Raw genomic sequence first — 20,697 nt, 5'->3', positions numbered from 1 at the left:
AATTTGTTTGTTGATTAATCATTTATAATGTCCCCAATATCATACGATTATGTCATCTATATTACCCTCCACTCAATTATTTTCTACCCTGATACTCCATGTGATGTTGCTGAAGCACATTATTTTATTGGGATTCCCAGTTTCCATTGTCTGTCTTTGCGGTTTATTAGATGGTCCTATGGATATGTAAAATGCTTCAATGTGCTATCCATTGAGCCTGAAATATTAATTTTCAATTGAGATTCTTAGCATATGTATCTTAATTTTTTGTTTTCAGAATCAGTATCAACTTATTTTCCTCCTTAAGCTTGGGCTTAGTCAAGATAAATTAATTTTTAATTTATTCATCCACAATTCACAGAGCTTTAGGATACTTTTCATTACTTATCTAGTTGACAACGTTTCCTTCTCTCCTTGCATTATAACCCTTTCTGGTTAATCATGTATATTTTGGTTGATTATACTAAGGGTATCTGCTTTCCTCATTGCGTTCTCTTTAATAAGATCTCCTGAACTACATGATTTTAGGTTCAAAATTCTTTTGATTGACCTGACATTTTTAATAAAATTTTATAATCACAACCCGACAATGTTTTACTCAACCTATTCAAGTTATATCGAGAAATCCTAAAATCAGATAGTCTAGCCATCTACAATGGAGACTTGAAGTAGTTCATAAGCCTTTTCATACGCATGTGGTTGCTTATTTCAAATGTAAAGTAAAATTTCTAGCCCCAAGCAAGCAAAAGAAACATAAGGTTCTTAAAAATATCAAAATGGAGTTTCAAATAACTACTTCCAACATCTGCAAACGAAGAAATCAAGGAAATTTCAAAATCTATATGTCAATATTCGAGAATCATTCACTTTTAACATATTTTTTGTCAAGCATATCAAACATGTATGTACTAATGTTGTTATGTGTGGAGTTATGATGGACCCTTATAAGAATCCAAATTTCTGTTGGATATTGGTTAAATAAATCGAGAATTGAAAAAAGGTTAAAGTTCGTATCGACTTCGGTCAAATACTCAAAAGCTCGACTCAATCCGTTTAGGCAAAATTGTTTGCCACTTCGCCGCTTCGGGGCGCACAAACGGGGATCGACCTGTTCGGTCAGGTCGCGGGGGGTCGAGGGGGCAACGCCCCCGAAAGAAAATTTTGATTTCGCTACATGTATCGAAGGGTATATTTGGCATTTCGAAAACCAATATCGGATGAATGAGAAATTACGAAAAAGGACGAAAATCAGTGAATAGACACATTTCCATAAAGGTGCATTATTTGAAAAGGGTGCATGGTTTGGGCCTCAACCATTAGTGAATAGACACCTTTTCATAAAGGTGCATTGTTTGGAAAGGATGCATGATTTGGCCTCAACCATTTCGTCCACACCCTTTCATGGTCTATAAATAGGACCCTTTGGGTGTCCTATTCCACACAATTTGATATGCAAAACGTCTCTCATCCTCTCTTCTATCCAAAATCAAAATCATTTCATTTATTTTGATTTTCCTTCATTTCATCCTTGAAGTACACAAGCCTAAATTTGGTTCGTTGTACTTGTGTTTTGGAGTGCTACAAACACAAGTGTAGCCGTTGTATCTTGGGAGTCGATTGCCGAAATCCGTAGGCACCGTTGCGGGGCAAATTCGACTTAAGGACAAAGAGTCCAACTCTTACCTCGACTTTGTCACCATCATTATACTTATTTCGGCGTTACTATTCACAAAATTCATCCAACAATTTCAACGTCAGAAGCGGTAGAAGACTCTCACTACATCAAGTTGGCGTAAGAAACACAAGAACAGCTAGGATTCTGAGCAGAAAACTAAGAATAGGCACACAAGCATTGCTTGAAACGAGTTCATTGAGCCAGTCCTTCTTTGTATCGACTATCTTTTATGGGAATTTGGCTGTTGAGTATCTATGAACATTTGCAAGTTTATCTGCTTGAACTGATTTGTGAGAGTTACTGATATAGGTGCAGGTTTGATTGCCAGAAAGTGCAAGGACATATATTGATTTGTTAGCTTAATTTGTAATGATTTGTCTGATTAAAGAATGTGTCAGAATAAATGTAAAAGCATTTTTATCTCCATATTTCGTCCACACAAAATCAACGTATAAGTTCACACCTCAGCTATAGCCTACATGTCGTAGAGATTACAAATCTCATAACTTACTCAACAATTCTATCAATACCCAGTTAACCTGAACTACCTCAACTTTAATTTTTTGAATTTTTTCTCAAAAACTGCAGAACTTTCATGACTTAAAGTGATCTGGTGCCAATGGATAGCCTAGTTCAAAAGTTAGGAAAAGCAGTTAAACAAGTGGCAAGAAGTAGAGGCTCAAACTGGTGGTACACTCCTCACATGGCTGCTGCATCCCGTGCCATCGCTGACCGTATCCCATTGGTCAATTTCGTTATTGAAGTCCGTGATGCCAGGGTAAACCTGCGATCACGTTTAAATATTATATTTCTATGGTTAATGTGTTTTTTGCAAAACAACTGCTTGTTAAAATGTCTGACTGAGACGGGCTTAATTGTCTCTGGTTTATGATCTGGGTATTTGCATGGTTTATGTTCTGTGTAAATATTAGTCACAGTTGAAAACAACATGAATTAAGCAATGACAGGGAGCTGCAGTCGGTTCTTTGTTCTTACATGCTTCAAATGTTATTTTGTAATTTTGGGATGGACGAGTAATATGCTGATGTGATATTTCTTATTTTGTTTTTATTTTTATTTTTATTTTTATTTCTATTTTTATTTTTTTTGTTAGATTCCAATATCATCAGAATGTGAGCAACTGAGAAATTTTCCACCTTCGTTGAGGCGCATCATAGTGCTAAACAAGACTGACCTTGCAAACCGGTCACAAATGGAGGTGATATTTTATTAATCGCTTTTTAGTTTTTTTTTGTAATAGTATTCACAGGAGTTGTTGGGATATACAGCTGAATATCCATTTTCCACCTTTGATGAATGAATTGAACATCGATTGTTTGACACCATATTGCAATGGGGAATAACATAAGAACAGGGATACACATTTTGTGAAAATGCAACTTATTTTCTTCAAACGCAAAATGAGCTTTCTTCTTTTTAAGTATCAGAATCATTAACGAATTAGCGAAAGGGAATAATATTATTTACAGGAATTGTGAAGATTTACAACCCATGTCCTGCCTCTGCAACAACTGTGAATTGCACATCAATAATTTGAACATAATGCTACTCTTCTCAGGGGGTGGTAAGAAAGTGCTACATAGTTCATGGAATGCAATTTACATTTTTTAAAACTCAAAATGAGTTTTCGTCTATTGACAAATCAGTATCATTAATGAATTAAACAAAAGGGAAAGCATTCCTAATACAAGCTGTCTACAACCAGCAAACATGTTCCGGGCTTACATTATACATCAGTCACAAACCCCATGACCGTATTTTCTTCAGCCTTTCCCTGAATATGTATTCATCTTTCAGTATTGACACATATTAAAGGGGTTCAGAGAATCATCCCAAAATTGTGAGCTACATGTACCGAAGCATAAAAATGGTTTTATTGTTATCAGACCCTTGCACAAGATCAAGGAAACTTAAAATTTCTGGCTTGTAATACTTGTAGAAATCTGTTTAAATGCAACAAAATTTAATCCATAGGCTGGAAAAATGTATATAATGCATGCTTCCGGCAAACTAAAACTGCATTAGACTTGTGCAATTCTTTAAAATATGTACTAGGTTAAGTAATAATGTTGAAATTTTATCATACTTAAGTAATGCATATTATTCTGCATATGGGGCTTCATATTTTCCTTCTTTTCAGATTGTCTAAGTTTAGTCTACGTTACACATTCAATATGCATGTTTATATAAAAAAGACCTTAGATTTCTTCTTGCTCAGGAGTGGATGAGGTTTTTTGAGGAAAAGAAAGGTATGGCTTTTGGAGTCAATTCCCATAATAAAGAGAATATTAAGGAGGTAAGTCTGCAAACTTTTCGAGTGCATGTTGATTTGACTGAAGCTAGCTGTCTTAGCTTTATATTGACTTAATGATGGGAAAATTGGAAGTGCATGTTATAAGTTCTTTTCATAATTTCATTAATTCAATTGTGTTGTTGGTTTCAAGCCCATGTGCCCGATTCAGAACAAGAACAGACTCAAATGACAGCAGTTATATTTGTAAGGATGTGCAAACAACACATGCTTCTATTCATCAAATGTACTGTACAGGTGCACGGTTATGTAGCATGCTGACTCTTGTTGGTGTAGAAATTAAGGCTGACCCTTAAAATGATGTCTGATCAATCCTGTAAATAAGTTTGTGACTCTTGTTTGACTCGATGTTGTGTTTTATGAAGCTTATATCTAAGTACTACTTATCCTGTTATTCAGCATCGTTAGCTTTTTGATAATTGACTTCATGATCATAGCTTACTATATGGTAATTTTAACAACTTTCAGTTCTTGAACTTTCTACAAGCCAGAGTCAGGGAATTGAAGAAATTGGATAGTTCTGGTCATACAATAACATTAATGCTTGTTGGCATTCCTAATGTTGGCAAATCTGCATTAGCCAATGCTCTGCATCAGGTTGGAAGGATTAGTGCTGCAGGTGCTTAATTTGTTTCCTGTACCATCTCGTGAATACAATTCTTTTCATGTATTCTTGCATCTAAATGTAATTACCAAATTCTGTCTCCCTTTTCCTGGGTTAAATTTTGTGCTGCTTCTGAATACATGCTATGTTCATTACTTTGAAGAGAAAGGGAAGTTAAAGCATGCTGTCATTAGTCCATATCCAGGGGAAACCAAAAATATTACCAGCTTCAAGGTCTGAAGTTCTTTCCTCATGCATTTTAAAATTTATTTGATATTCGGAGAAGCATTTGAATTCTTTTGAAGACTCTTCAAATGCAACAAGCCAGATTTTTATTGTTAGTAATCATTAATTTTGACTGTTATTCCTCATTCCTCAGGCCAACTTCTTTTGGCTGGTAAAATAAAAAATAGGGTGATTTTCTGGTTTCAGCTTGCCATTGTCTTATGTTTTCTAATTTCGAACTTCTCTCTATTTCTCTTGGCTTATAATATCAACACGACAAAGACGCATAAAATTAGCATATTTCTTCACTCCTTTATTATTTCCCAAGCTCCTGAGAAACCTTTTTTCCAGTATGGACTAAAGCAACTGTTTTCAACTTCAGATAGCTAGCCATCCTAATATCTTTGTCTTGGACACCCCGGGTGTTTTGCCTCCCGAGGTGACTGATGATAGAGTATGCTCCAACCTAGCCTTAGCAGGTATGTTTTAAGCGAAGTAACAACAGTCGATTTTTCCATCTTACGGGAAAATAATTTAGAAATAGACATAAGACACTCGCGTGCATGGACCTATGCACAAACACATACATGCCTTCCATTCACGGGTTTCATTTTTTATTTTAGGAGCTATCAGAGATTGCGTGGTTGGAGAAATAGAACTCGCTCAGTATTTTCTCTCTATCCTTAGCTTGAGTGATGAATACAAGAAATGGGGTAAGTTGGTGGTGGTTGAAAATGGTCGAGCATCAATTAATCAAGGAGCTAGCATTCTTGCCAGTTCGGAATCGGGCAAAAGACAGGACAGGCAGTATCCAACAGATCACACTCAGGTACAAGAATAATATTTCCTTAATTACATCAAAGGAAGATATTCTAGACTTACCAATTTATCATAAATGAGTATGAGATAAAAAAAAAATTACGTAACATTACATATTTAGTTTATCTAATTGGCGCTGATGATTGTTCGTATAGGATTTCATAGTAAACAATGTTCGACGAGCCCTTTTTGAGGCTATTTCGTCTTTTGCTGGTAACGCGGAAAATGAGGAAGATCTGGCACGCCTCATTGAAGTCGAATTTAAAGTTTTGCACAGAGTTTTTCATCTTCCTAAGGAATTTGATCATGATGAGAATTATGGTATAGTTGCTACAAAATTGCTTAATTTGTATCGTACTGGAAGGCTTGGCCACTATACATTAGACCCTTTTCCCAAGAATGCCTGGTGCAGTTCATCTGAAATGATATAGAGCAAATACTGAAAATATCTCCTCACGTGCCAAGAAATACATTAACACCCAGGAGCGATGGCAGTAGGACTCTGTTGGGGTAAGATTTAAACATTAGAACAAAAATATTGAAGATATTACCATATCTTTTACTCTTACTGTTGTTCTCTACGGGTTTTTAGTGATTTTTCGTTTTCCATTGTATGTTAATATGTTATACAAATTCATATTTATACTTAATAGTCAATTGCAAATAATGCTTGTTGTGGCACTAAGCTAATGAGTGAATTGTTTGATATCAAAGAGACTGACAAAAATTTTCTATGGACAAGATATCTAATTGTTGACACACTAAAAGTGCAGTCCAAATCGAATAGCCCAAAGAATGAAGTCCAATTAGGGAATCCCCAAATCAAAAAGCTCAAAGAATGAAGCTCAACTGGAAAATTCAGGATAAAGACCCAAATAGGGTTACTAATGAATGCAGTGGGAGCCCACGAACACGGTAACATCATCTCCCAAGCTTGCAAGACGCCCAAAATCTGAGCGAATGAAGTGCCTTACAGTCGCCCAGAGCTATGATCCTGCTCTCGCCCAAACCTTCGAATCGCCCAAGATCTTAGCAAACATAAGATGTTATGGTTATCCAGAAGTACAGTTATTGAAGCAGTTATCGAGTAACCTTATCACGATCCACGATTCAAGAAGTTCAATTGAAGACGGTTGAACGATAAAGAGTAGTGACAGCAGTTAGAGACGGCAGTTCCACGACACGTTAGCCACCATAAAGAAAGTGGGTAGTTATAAATCAATCAAGCAGTTTCTAAGCGGTTGATCACGAAAAAATCATCAAGGGAATATAAAAGGAAGAGAAGACAGAGCAAAGAACCCCGAATCAAACACTCTCAAATAGAGAATATGTAATTTCAATTTCTTAGTTTAGACTTAAACATTTCTTTTCAGTACTCGTGTACTTGTGCCCCTTGGAGGCATTCTGTTTAGTTCCAATTGTAAAGTCGTCGTCAATAAAACACCCCATTTTGGGACTTTGTCTCAAAAGGTTTGTTCTTTACGCAATTGTCTGATCCCTTTTTAATTGTTAGCGACTACCCGCGCGAAACAATTTGGCACGCCCGGTGGAACCTTGGTGTTTGGTGTTGGAGATACAAAAGGTGAAACAATATGCCTCAGAAATCTGATAAGGAAGCAAGTCGGGGAGGAGTCCAGTCTGTGATCAAGTGATATGTGGAGCAACATAGCTCTCCACGAATAGATGGACAGAATCAGAGCAGTCATAGTCGTTACGAACCAATGACAGAGCTGAGTCCTCGAACTATGCGTGCATTACTTGGAGAACTCACACAGGATGTCGTTGAACAGGTAAATCTACGAAATATTCATAATATAGAAAGACTTACTCAGAATAGGAATGCACACTATGATAACATGGCCAAACAACTGAATGCTTTGAATAAAATAATGAATAAGTTAATAGGCTAAATTTGTCAGCCAGTCGTGCCTCTTGCAAATCACTTCCAAACTAGGACAATTGTGGGACATAATCCCCCAATCCTAAGACCAAATCAAGGGGTAGAATCACCTTTTGGTCCCTCTATTTCAAACCAGGGGGATGGTGTAATGCCAAATCAGAATGGTGGCAATGGTACATCTAACTTGGGGGGTAATGATAAGTGTATTTTTGCACACTTATTTAGGTCACAAACATGACTTAATAATGAGAAAAATGATTGAATTGTGACTTAATCTCGTTATATTTGTGAATTGTAGGGAACACCGATGGACACAGCGAAACTCAGAAGAAAAGAGCCAAAAAAAGACTAAAATGGAGCAAAGTGATAGTTCGAGAACCAAGTTGCAAATAATCCATAGATGAGACGGGAAATGGAATGAAGATTCAAGAGCGTTAGAGGTTAATCGGATGAGGAAAGGAGTCAAGAGATGAAATATGATCGAAATATTATCAAGTATCAACTTTCAGGCGAAAAAGCTATGCTCGTGAATTTTAATCTCGACTTGAGATCCATTTTTGACATAGTAAAAATCAGAATTTGAGGAAGCCTATTTCTATCAAAAGTGTAGATCATTGAGTTTTCTTCACAATGAACTTTGAATCACTTCAATCAGAGATTAGGAGAGAAAGTTATGACCAAAATACTAAAAGTTGTCCAGCGAAAAGAATGATATAACTATGCGGTCTCATAGTATAAATTCTATGCGGTCGCATAGAAGCCTCCCGAGAACTTTTTCTCAAATTTTTTTTACTCTATGCGACAGCATAGAAATGTACTATGCGGTCGCATAGAACAAGATTCGGGGTCGATTCAGCAGTTTCCTTATTTCACCGAAACTCTTATGGAAAGGAGATTTTTAGGGTTTTATATAAACTAAAACTCGACCAGAATGAGGGGACGCCACTTTTACAGAATTGGAGGGGATTATACACAGTTTTGGAGGATTTGGAAAGGAAGAACAAGGCAAAACAAAGGCAATCCACTTCAAGATTCAAGATTTCACTTCAAGAATCAATTGGGTGATGTTCTTCCTTGGTTTTAATTATTGCTTTTCTTTATTTCCCATTATGTTAGGCCAGATTTTCATGTGCTAGGATTTGCGATGAACCTTATATTATGAACCCTTAATCTTGAATTTTATTTATTTGACGTTAAAACATGTTTTTAATTATTGAATGATTGGCATGGATTTTATTTTCTCTACAATTATATGCGCAATAGTTGTATGAGATTTGTGGCTTGTTTTACCCTCGAGAGATGGAAAATGAGTTAGACATTATGTTAATTGTCGTAAAGTTCGATAGGGGATAGAAATATACCGCTATGCTTTATGTGATCTTTAAGTATTCATAAATCTTTAATGCATTTTTATATGTTTGCATCCGTCATAGAAATATAGTCGGATCGCATGTGAAAATAAGTTTAATTCTACGCGAGAGAGATTGTTAAACAAATTAGGAATATTGGTCTTCATAATTGAATCGTGTTGTCAATTTTATAAAATTCGGATTAAAGAGGATTGATATAAGGGGATTCGGGATCCTAGTACGCATTTCATTATCATATTTTTATAAAACTTGTATTTAGTTATAATCACGCATTTAATCTAGTTAATTCAGGCTTTATATTTATAAGTAGGTTATTAAATCATAATTTAGTTAGCGAAAATATCAAGAATTTATATTGTTTCGGTTAAGGCGATGATAGATAAAATTGAATTAATCAATCTCCGTGGGACGATATTCGGACTCATTTAATCCACTTTATTACTTGTTAACGAACCGTACACTTGCGGTAGTTTAAAATCGAAAGGAATAATTTCGCGAACAGGTAACTTAAACGTAAGAGACGATGTCCTAAATAATGGACAGAGTGCCCCACGTATTAATGATGGAGTAAATATTCAGGCTAATGGTAAAAATAACCCAAATCGTGGCAACTTTGTTGCCAACCAAGGACCAAATATCAGGTTTCAAGCAAATCAACCGGTCAACCAACCTGTAGGAATTCCATATGACCCCAACGTCATGTTGAGAAATCAAATTATGGAAATAGTACAGGATCAGATGGCTTTTGGGGTACGTCCTGTCATTAGGCCGACTTATACAAAGCCAAACCCTGATTGGGTAGACCAAGTATATCCATGGCCTAGAGGGGATAAAGTGCCAGAATTCTCACTATATACCGGTTTAGGAGAGGTGTTTACTCTAGAACACATAGGGCGATTCACACTGCAAAGTGGTTACGTAACTGATTACCATAAAATGAGGTTGTTCCCTAGTTCATTAACACGAATAGCTTTCTCCTGATTCATCAATTCGCCAGCGAACTCTGTTCAAACATGGCAATAATTGGAGCAATTGTTCCACGCTCAGTTTTATAAGACTGAGTCCGAAGTTACTTTGGCCGATTTGGCGAATCTACGTCAAATGCCAAACGAATGGGCAGAAGGTTTCCTTCAAAAATTCAAGACAACAAGAAGTAAATGTTTTGTACTTTTGCCCGAAAAGGAGTTTGTCAAAATCGCTCAAGGTTATCTAAGTATTGATTTGAAAAAGAAGTTCCAAGACAAGGAATTTCCTAATCTTTTCCAATTGAGCGCGAACATGATTAGGTATGAACGATTAATAAGAGAAGAAGAGCAAATGAAAAATTCTAGCAAGGGACTTATTATAAAGACCCAAATTTTGATGTTCATACCATTAATGATGAGTATTACGATTAAACCGAAATGTGTTTGGCCGAATTAATCAAAGGAGACACGTATACTTGTCCTATAATGGCTAAGCCTAGACCGTCGGGCAAAGATGAGCCTATAAAAGATGAAAACAAAAAGGCTAGAACGTTCTCGTTCGATATAACCAAAGCTGACCTTATATTTGATAAATTATATAAGGATAAGCAGATAAAGTTGAGCGATAAACATAAATTTCCAAGCCCTGAACAAGTTAAGGGTAAAAAATATTGTAAATGGCATAATGCATGGTCACATTTGACTAATAACTGTTTGGTTTTTTGCCATTTGTTACAGGATGCCATTGAATCCGGACGAATTACGTTCGAGGATAAAAGGAAGATGGCAGTGGATGAAAATCCTTTTCCGCAGCCACTTGGGGTGAACATAGTGACGACTGGTTTCAAAAACAAGTTGCCAAAATTCAAGTTAGTTATAGATGATGGAGAAGAAGACCCTGGACCACATCCCAATGTCTTTGAACATATCAAATGGAAAGAGCCCAAAGAGAGTGAAGATGTCATGTGTACAAGATGTAAAAGAGAAGTGAGTGGGAATACAGATAAACCAGGGATATGGTAGCATCACCATCGTTCTAGTTTTTTCCCAAACGCTCAGCCTGGTAGAGGCGAGGGACATCATTCTATAGGAGACCGCCTTTTGAAAGGCAGTTCAGGCCAGTGAATAATGGGAGAACATTCAGGCCGCAACCTTGCCAACCAAAGGTATGACATTCGTTTCAGTATAATGCAGGAAGGGCGATACCCTTCAACGAGATGACTAGAACCCAACAAAAGCGTTTTCAACGGAACTATGGACAAATGATGAGGCAACAACAGGGAATGTCACGTCCTAAGGCGCCTAAGCTACTCGAGGTGGCCAATTAAAATATTCTCAAAGACAGTGAAGAGACTAATACAGGTGAATCGATGAAAGAATTGCCAGAGACTTCTTCTGGGTGGTCGAAGTTTGAGCGAGACAGAAGAGATGGAGAAGATCCAGATAAGTCCCTTACTATTCAGTTCAGTACGTTATCTCCTGTCATGGCTAATAACTATTTGCTAGCCAATGAGTTCAAGAATAAAGAGAAAGAAGAAGAAGAGAGGGAGGATAACGAAGAAGAAGTATGCGTGCTGGAATATGAAGAAGGCCAAACTTCTAGAGGGGCCTACGATGATGAAGGAGATGATGGTATGACGGATATCGAAGAGAAAATTGATTTGGAAGCAGAAAGAAGAAAAAGAGGAGTATCGTACAACACTCTGTTGAAGCAACTACATCGAGAGGGGGTTCATGAAGTGGACTTGTTGGGGGAACCGTCCGGGCGTTCTTTCGATTATTACGTGCTGTACGGAACGCCCAAAAGGAAAAGGAGAGTTCCTCACTCTGAAAAGTATGGATCGCCTTCAAGAATAATGCCTCCTCCCACAGGTTGGGTAACTGAAGAAGAAGCATTAGAAAACAGTAAAAAGGAAATGCAGGAAACGAAAATTCAGTACGATATGCTGTACGTTGACTTATCACAAAAGGATAGCTCGACAGAGGACAAGCAGGAAGTGGAAATAGATGCTGTCGAAAAGGTTATTTTTAAGCAGCTAGCCATGAAGTTAACTAAACACTTGAGGCCATTGTACGTTAAAGCTCTAGTTAACGGCATAACTGTGGTAAAAGTGCTTGTCGACAATGGTGCAGCTATAAACATCATTCCATCTAGGATGATGAGAAAATTTGCAAAGTCAGAAAGCGATATGATCCCAACAGAAGTCGTCCTTACGAGTTTCAATGGAAGAGCAACTTCAACTAAAGGGGTTATGCCATTGGACATAACTATAGGGACAACGACTAGGACCACAGTGTTCTTTGTAATAAATGGTCCTACTAGTTACAATGTGTTATTAGGAAGGGATTGGATACACAAAAGTCGCTGTATACCCTCATCGCTCCATCAATGCCTAATTTTTTGGAATGACAAAGGCGAAGCAGAAGTGGTGCAGGCCGATTATAGACCTTTTGTCGCAGAAGCAAACTCAGTAAAAAGGTTCATGTACGAAGGAAATTATGGACCTGTCAGAGTAGTCCAAGATGGAGAAGAAAGTCAAATTGTCACGCAGAGTTAAGAGTCGTTTTCGGTGGATGCACTCACTGAAATGTTCAGTCAGATGAGGCCAAACATAGTGGCCCTAGAGGAGCCAGTAATTGGCAAAAGAGTAATCAAGGAGTTTTAAATGAGTTGTAAGCAACAAAGGCAAATGGCTGATATTCAGGCCTTCAAAGCTAAATTAATGGCTTTCAATAAAGAATACAAGGACAAGACGAAAGAAGAAGTAGCCTTGAAAGCATTGAGAGACAAATTGGCAGTGTTCGAGTTGGAACAAAGTATTGGCCGATAAGTCAATAAAGTGGATTTTTTAGAAGAAGAAGTGCCTACAAGGGAATTGGACGATGAAGTGATGAGGATCGCCAAGCCTGGATACGCTCAAGTTCAAGATCCTCTGATTAAAGTGAATATTGGCAATAAAGGAGAAGATCGCCCAATATTCATCCGCCAAATGCTCAATCAAGAGGTTAGTGATAAATTAATCGCTTTATTAAAGGAATATAAAGATTGTTTTGCTTGAAAATATGAACATATGTCTGGTTTAGATAGAGATTTGATGGAACATAGGTTGTCAACCAAGCTAAATTTTAAGCCTCATAAGTAACCTCCTAGGCGTTTTGCTCCTAATGTACTTCCTGAGATCAAGAAAGAAATAGAGCGATTATTAAAAGCAGGCTTTATTAGAACGGTCAGATATGTGAATTGGTTGTCCAATATCGTGCCAGTGCTAAAAAAGAATGGTAAATTAAGTGTATGCATAGACTTTAGGAATTTAAACATAGCAACACCCAAAGATGAATATTCACTGCCCACAGTAGACTCAAATGCCGGACACGTAATGTATTCCTTCATGGATGGGTATTCAGGATACAATCAAATTTATATAACTGAGGAAGATATATACAAAACTGCTTTTAGATGCCCAGGGTCTCTAGGATGTTTTGAATGGGTAGTTATACCTTTCGACCTAAAAAATGCAGGAGCAACTTATCAAAGGGCGATGAACTTGATTTTTCATGATATGATAGGTAAGTTTGTTGAAGTGTATGTAGATGATATAGTGGTCAAATCCATTAAAGAAGAAGACCATTTTGAACAATTGCGATGTTCATTTAGCGAATGAAGCAATATAAACTAAAATTGAATCCCTTGAAATGTGCATTTGGTGTTAATGCAGGAAACTTCCTTGGTTTCTAAGTACACAAAAAGGGGATTGAACTTGATAAAAATAAAATGAAGGCCATTTTAGAGACCAAACCACCTAACAACAAAAAAGAATTGCAAAGGTTTCTAGGCCAAGTAAACTTTTTAAGACGCTTTATTTTTAACTGTGCAGGACGAACTAAAACTTTTTCGCCGCTTTTAAAGTTGAAAAATTAGGACGAAGTCGTCTGGAAGGAAGAACATCAATAGGCTTTCAAGTCCACCAGTGTTGGTGTCACCAATCCAAGGACAGCTAATGAAAGTGTATGTATCGGCTGAAAAAGAATCAATTGCTGGAATGGTCGCGCAAGAAGACCAATTTGGTAAAGAAAGGGCGATTTACTACTTGAGTAGACGGTTAACAAAATGTGAATGTAATTACTCTGCCATTAAAAAATTATGTCTTGCATTATATTTCATAACCATTTATTTGATTTCCAAAGTAAATTTGGAAAGTATATATTCTCTCGCCCTATTTTACACCAAAGGGTAGGCCTTTGGACGTTAGCATTATCAGAATTCGAAATACAATACATACCTCAAAAGGCAATCAAAAATCAGGTTTCGGCTAATTTTCTGGCAGATCATCCATGCCTTGACATGCCTGAAAAAATTGAATTAGAAATCAATTCATTCGAATTAAAACCTTGGGTTTTGTATTTCGATGGGTCAAAAACCTCTAAAGGTGCAAGAGTATGAGTAGCATTGATAAACCCTTTAGGGATTTGCTACAAGTTCGCATTCACTTGAGATAGGATGTGCACCAACAATTAAGTTAAATATGAAGCCTTAATCGTGGACCTAGAATTAATGATAGTTATGGAAGTAAAGAATGTGATCGTTAGAGGCGATTCTCAATTGGTTATTCACCAATTGATTGGTGATTTTAAGTGCCAAAGTGATTCCATTATAAGTCTATACGAAATCGTCTAAGAGTTGTTGGAAGAATTCAACCAAGTAGAGTTTCAATGCGTTAATAGGATATTTAATGACGTGACAAATGAGTTGGCCCAGATGGCCTCAGGGTACTCGAAGCTTTTAAATTGGAAGTCTACTTATGAGTATGGAACAATATTGCCTCCAAAGAAGGGCGAGAATGATTGAAATTTATTGCATACAAGATGGAGATGCAATAGATTGGAGGGCAGAAATTAAAATGTTCCTTAAAGAACCTAATAAGGGAAATAGTAAAAAAATGAAGTTACATTTGCTAAACTATACATTGATAGATGAAGAGTTGTTTAAGAAACGCTCTAATGGTATATTGCTAAAATGTGTAAGTTTGCAAGAAGTTAGGACGATCATGGTTGAAGTGCACGAAGGGATATGTAGAGCCTATTAAACTGGCCAAAGGATGAGATGGTTAATCATTAGGAATGGATATTTTTGGCCCAATATGGGAGAATCATGCGTTCAGTATGCAAAGAGTTGTCTAGCATGCCAAAAGCATGGTCCAATACAAAGGGCACCAGCACGAGAGATAACACATATTATCAAAGGTTGGGCGATAGACCTGATAGGGAAGATTTATTCCCCATCGTCCAAGTAAAATACCTTTGTTATAGTTGCAACTGATTATTTCATTAAGTGGGTAGAAGTGTTACCTTTAAAGGAGATCACATAGAATTTATCCATGATCATATTATTTATAGATTTGGAATTTCACAAACTTTGATGGTAGATCACGGAACTTCTTTAAATGGAGATCAAGTGAATGAATTCTTGAGCGAGTTTGGAGTTAAATTAGTAAACTCCACACCATATTACGATCAATCCAACGGACAAGTAGAATCTTCTAATAAGATTCTAAAAAATATCATAAGGAAAATGATAGATAAAAATGCCAGAAATTGGCAAAATATCTAAACAAGGCCTTATGGGCTTATAGGACGTCGCCTCGGTTAAGTACCAAAATTACTCCTTTTCAACTTACTTATAGACAGGAGGCCGTTTTGCCTATGGGAATCAACGTGCAATCGATCAGAGTGTGTTTGCAACATAAGTTAAGTGGTGATGAGTATACCGAATCACTAGTTCAAAACTTATTAGAGTTGGACGAATTAAAGTTGGACGTCCTAGATAGATTGCAAGTTCAAAAACGAAGGATGGCTAAGTTTTATAATAAAAAAGTTATAGCCAAGTCATTCAACCTGAGCGAATTGGTTTGGAAAACAATACTTCCTTTGGATAGCAAAGATCCAAAGTATGGCAAGTGGTCGCCCAATTGGGAAGGACCATATAAAGTAAATAATGTGTTGCCTAATGGAGCCTATCATTTGAAAGATTTAGATGGCACCAAGCACATAAGGTTCATTAATGGCAAATATTTAAAAAAAATATGTTCCTTCCTTATAGAAAAGTAAACAAATAAAAGCGTAATCAAATCGCGTTGAACGATCGTAGATAAAAAAGGGCCAGAGCGAACTACGTTCAAATAAATTCCTTTATTATCAAACGTTCATTACAAAGTTACAAGATACAAAATACTAAATGCTCTATAAGCTACAATTAAGAACGAACTAATCTCCCGGTCGATCGACGAGTAAGAGGGTGAACTGGCCTTGATTGTCATCCTGATCGCACTGCTGCAAAGGTAAGCAGAGAGGCCGAGAAGCACTCTCAGCAAGCAGAAGGGAAGAGAAGCATCTTCACCTCGCCTACCTAAATGCATCGCTGCAATAACGGGCAAGGAGACTGAGAAGCACTCTCGGCAAGCAAAGTGGCTTGACAGGCATCCTCAAAAATTGTCTTCCATCATTGAACTCCTTGTAAAGAACATGGAGACGATGGGAAGAACTTTGCTAGCCAAAGAATATTTCCTATATCTCTCATACCAAAGGTGACATCAAAACAGGTGGCAAAATGGGTGGATCAAATGATCCATTTCTATAGAAGACAAAAATTCTGGATCGATCGTTGAAATGACAAACGATGGCAGCAAATTAGTTTTTGAAGAAAAGAATGGAAATGAAAATGAAAAGTACGAAATATACGTGCATTTATAGGGGCGTGAAGATGAAGAGACAGAATATGAACAGCCACATTCGTGCCTAGTAATTGGAGTCAAAGGGCCCAAAGTCTTGGGAAAAGAGATAGAAATACCAAAAGAGAATGTACATGAATCTTATCATAAAGCAGTTAAATGCTTGGAGAGTTGACGATTAAAGACAAATGTCAATAAATACACAAGACAAATTAGTTGTTCATTAATGATAATGGCTGCTGTTACATCCAAAATTGGCAATGGTTATCAGTACGAGGTTACAAGAGGAAAGTTAATACGAAGTTACAAAAAGAAAAGTTAAGGCATTAGATGTCTTAATTACAATTCGCCCCAGATCGAACGAATTCTTTCCCTAAGTCTCCCCCAATCCTCGCCGCTCTGCTGAGAAGAAGTGACATTCAATTCAGCTACATAATCATCATCAACCTCCAGCTTTTTGTACTGCTCGACCAAAGACTTGGTTCGTTCAATTCCTTAGGAAGCATTACACTTTTTAGCAGCCATTCTCGCCTTACAGTCATCCATCCTTGCTTGAAGCTCCTTCATCTGTGCAGCCAAACTGGTCATCAAAGAGTCTTCAATCATAACTTCGGAAGAGATTTCTTTCAATTCATTCTCAGCTTTGTTGATCTCCTGAAGCAAAGACTCTCTTTCAGATGCAGCGCGAAGATATTGAGTACTTTTGGCCTTCAGTTCAACATTATTGGTCAGCAAAGAGAGGATGTCAGAGTGGACAACTTTCAAAGTCGCTTTAAAATCAGCAGAAATGTTGAGCGAGGGAAGTGTCAGTGCTTGCGCCAACTTCGCACTCAAATGCTCGAGTTTATCCTTGTGTTTGGCAGCACTAGCCTGACTGATGTCCATATCCATAAAAGATACATACTCAAATATCGACTGCTTGAGGAACTTCATGTCTTCCTCTGAAGAAGTAGAAGGACGACTGGTTGAAGCAGGGCGGGACGTCTTGATTTGCCCCCAGGAAGTGAACAAGTCCTGGATGGAACGCACAATCTCATCAGCATCCTGCAAAGAAAAATGCCAACATTGAAGGTTTTCACTACAATAAACAAAGTGAAAATAAAAATAAAGCAAAAGGTGACCTCATCAGCAATCTTGGGGGGTGGCATATCACCAGTTGGCTCCACCACCTGTGGCCCTACCACCAGGGAAGACTTCTCCTTGTCTGGGCGAGAAGACTCTGCCACAACAGGCAGGCCCATGGGAGCCTCTGCATGATTAAAGAAGCAACAAGTCAGAAACCAATAGCACAAGCAAAGGTAAAACATCAAAAATGTATTACCTTCTGGTTCGACGTTTGGGGGGTCGGGGCCCTAGGAAGAAGGTGGCTCGTCCATTGATTGTGATGAAGGTTCCGGGACTGAAGGTTTCTCTTTAAGCGTAGTCCCTTCATCAGCTGGTTTAGACGAAGCAGCTCCAACAGAGGATGATGGAGCAGGAGCTGCCAACACCAAAACCTTCAAATGAGAGGCTTAACTTTTCTGACAAATTCAAGAAAACCATTAGCACATAGAAAGGTATGCTTGTGAGTAAACAGAATTCAATTCAATTACCTTTCTCCTGACGATGAGAGGAGTATCATCATCATCATCCTCCAAAATGGGAGATGCTGAAGCTGGCTGTTTGCGGCTTGGGGCACTCTTAGCTGCAGTAGGTTTGGTAGGTAGAGAAGTAGAGGGACGAACAGATTGTTTAGCACGAGCAGGGAGGAAGGATTCCTAATGGACATAGGGGTGACCAAAATAGGAGAAGTGGAAGGAATGTTCGGCTGATCCAGTGAATGGAAAACACGATTGGCATCAATTGCAAACAATCTGCGCTTCACTGATGGCCAGAGTTGTTCAAAAAGGGGGTGAACGGCACGGCTAGGATTGAAGGGGGCTAATGAAAAGTTACTCGTCAAAAGAATATTACGAGCACCTATAGGTTGTGCCTCTATCTTATTAATGGTGTGAAAGCGGTCTATCAAATTTTTTGAATAACAAGGGGGAACAGGCCAAGTTTGGCCAAAATCAAGTTGGTGAGCAAAAAATTGGGGAGCATATATTTCAACCCCAGCTTTGGCATTGGTTCCAGTTAAAATATCATGGAACAACTCCCTCCCAGTCAAAAACTGAACCCAAACGAGTAAAGAGGCGCTCGCACTGTCCAGGGTGGATAGAGGTTGCACATAATCTGGAGTTAAATGAGCAGGAAAGGGAAAGAAAGAAAGAATTGAATTTAAAGTATAAAAGAATGAAAAAATGTTCCTTCTAAACATATTTACAGGGCTCAATGGGTCAATGGCTAGCCCATAGCAGCTAGCAGAACGAAGGGACATAGATAGAGCACCAAGTGATGGAAAATAGGCTCTCAACCACAGTTGAGCGAACCAAAGAGGCCCATTGCTAGTGTGAGATGCACCAATCTTCAGTTGAAATTGAAGAGAAGTCATGCCTCTATAGAGGGTAGCCAAAAAGAAAGAACACAAATTCAAAGGCCTACGTTGTCCCAATTTGTGCGCTATGGGTAAATAGCTCATAGAAAGCTTCAAACTGGGCACAAAAAGAATATATTTACAAAGTCATTTCTGAAGAAAGGCCACACGCTTAGCATGGAAAGACTCAGTGCTTGAGTGATTATGACAACTTTGCAAGCTTGAATAGGACTCAGTGAGTTTTTTGTCAAATTTTGGGGCAACACCAGAAATCAAAATACTAGGGAAAATGGTGTCGCCCAAAGGTGGAAGATTTATCAGGGCCCCAACATCCCTTAAAGTGATTGACATGGGACCAAGAGGGAAAACAAAAGTATTATATTTAGAAGACCAAAAACTTAAAGCAATAGGAAAAATGCTGGATAAAAAATTGGGGGTTGAAGAGAGATTTCTAATAAATCAGAAATCCTAGCACGATCAAAAATTGCCTTGGTAGGACATGGCCCACAAGGCGAGCATGCCATCTACGGAAAACAACATCAGATTGAGGCCAAGTGCGAATACCTTTTTCGCGAATAGGCCTCAACGGCAAAGAGTTCAAGAATGGAGGGCCTTGAGTACAAGTGCGAATACCTTTTTCGCGAATAGGTCTCAACGGCAAAGAGTTCAAGAATGGAGGGCCTTGAGTACAAGAAAACAGCAGGCCCACCGCCACTTGTTCGACGGCTTCGGCGTTGGTGAATGGAGGACCCAGATAGAACTCATTAAGTTCGGCATTGGCTGGTGCAAGAAAGTTTGGATTTACATATGGCCGAGTGAGGATTTTCTGGAAATCATCGAAGCTAAAAGAGTCGTCAGATTGGGTTTGTGGAGCAGCCATTGGGAACGAAATATAGTTTTGTTAAGGTTTGCTCGGTAAACGTAGCAGAGAAGCAAGAAGATGAACAGTGGTATGGCGAGAAAGAAGCGCGAAATAATGATACGTGAGTTAGTGGTACAACGAAATAGCGTGTCTTTGGGGTTTATAAGGGTTTGTAGCGTTGCACTTTTTCAAGCTATGGAAGGAAATAATGATTGAAATTCTTGAGAATTTCAAATGCTGCTGGGAAACACAAAGTAAATATGGCAAAGATTAATAATTGGTATTAATTCTGCTATATTGGGGGGTAATTGTTGACACACTAAAAGTGCAGTCCAAATCGAATAGCCCAGGGAATGAAGTCCAATTAGGGAATCCCCAAATCAAAAAGCCCAAAGAATGAAGCCCAACTGGGAAATTCAGGATAAAGGCCCAAATAGGGTTACTAATGAATGCAGTGGAAGCCCACGAATACGGTAACATCATCGCCCAAACTTGCAAGACGCCCAAGATCTAAGCGAATGAAGTGCCTTACAGTCGTCTAGAGCTATGACTCTGTTCTCGCCCAAACATTTGAATCGCCCAGGATCTTAGCAAACATAAGATGTTATGGTTATCCAGAAGTGCAGTTATTGAAGCAGTTATTGAGTAACCTTATCACGATCCACGATTCAAGGAGTTCAGTTAAAGACGGTTGAATAACAAAGAGTAGTGGCAGCAATTAGATATGGCAGTTCCATGACACGTTAGCCACCATAAAGAAAGTGG

At 38.1% G+C, this 20,697-nt stretch overlaps 1 protein-coding gene across 6 annotated transcripts; it reads left to right on the top strand.

Moving 5' to 3' along the window:
- Positions 1-1,759: 1,759 nt before the first annotated feature.
- On the top strand, positions 1,760-6,628 carry LOC111384154 (DAR GTPase 2, mitochondrial). Of its 6 annotated transcripts, none has more exons than XM_023008423.1 (9): positions 1,760-1,918; positions 2,264-2,453; positions 2,790-2,894; positions 3,915-3,992; positions 4,476-4,626; positions 4,775-4,845; positions 5,219-5,315; positions 5,460-5,665; positions 5,811-6,363. In XM_023008423.1, exons 2-9 carry the CDS (start codon positions 2,295-2,297, stop codon positions 6,084-6,086), a joined length of 1,143 nt encoding a protein of 380 aa, XP_022864191.1. In that variant the 5' UTR covers positions 1,760-1,918; positions 2,264-2,294; the 3' UTR covers positions 6,087-6,363. The 6 variants fall into 6 exon arrangements, 5 of the variants coding, with proteins under 5 accessions (XP_022864191.1, XP_022864176.1, XP_022864183.1 ...); XM_023008408.1 differs by having other exon boundaries at positions 1,760-1,984; XM_023008415.1 differs by having other exon boundaries at positions 1,760-1,990.
- The last annotated feature ends 14,069 nt before the right edge of the window (positions 6,629-20,697 follow it).

This window comes from Olea europaea, chromosome 3, assembly GCF_002742605.1.
Source record: "Olea europaea var. sylvestris chromosome 3, O_europaea_v1, whole genome shotgun sequence".
Classification (NCBI taxonomy): Eukaryota; Viridiplantae; Streptophyta; class Magnoliopsida; order Lamiales; family Oleaceae; genus Olea; species Olea europaea.
This window is presented reverse-complemented; position numbering and strand designations above follow the sequence as displayed.

Coding starts and splice junctions, on each gene's coding strand:
- LOC111384154 (XM_023008423.1), top strand. CDS start 2,295: ATGGATAGCCTAGTTCAAAAGTTAGGAAAAGCAGTTAAACAAGTGGCA. Junction 2,454..2,789: donor TTGAAGTCCGTGATGCCAGG/GTAAACCTGCGA, acceptor TTTTTTTGTTAG/ATTCCAATATCATCAGAATG. Junction 5,666..5,810: donor ATCCAACAGATCACACTCAG/GTACAAGAATAA, acceptor TTGTTCGTATAG/GATTTCATAGTAAACAATGT.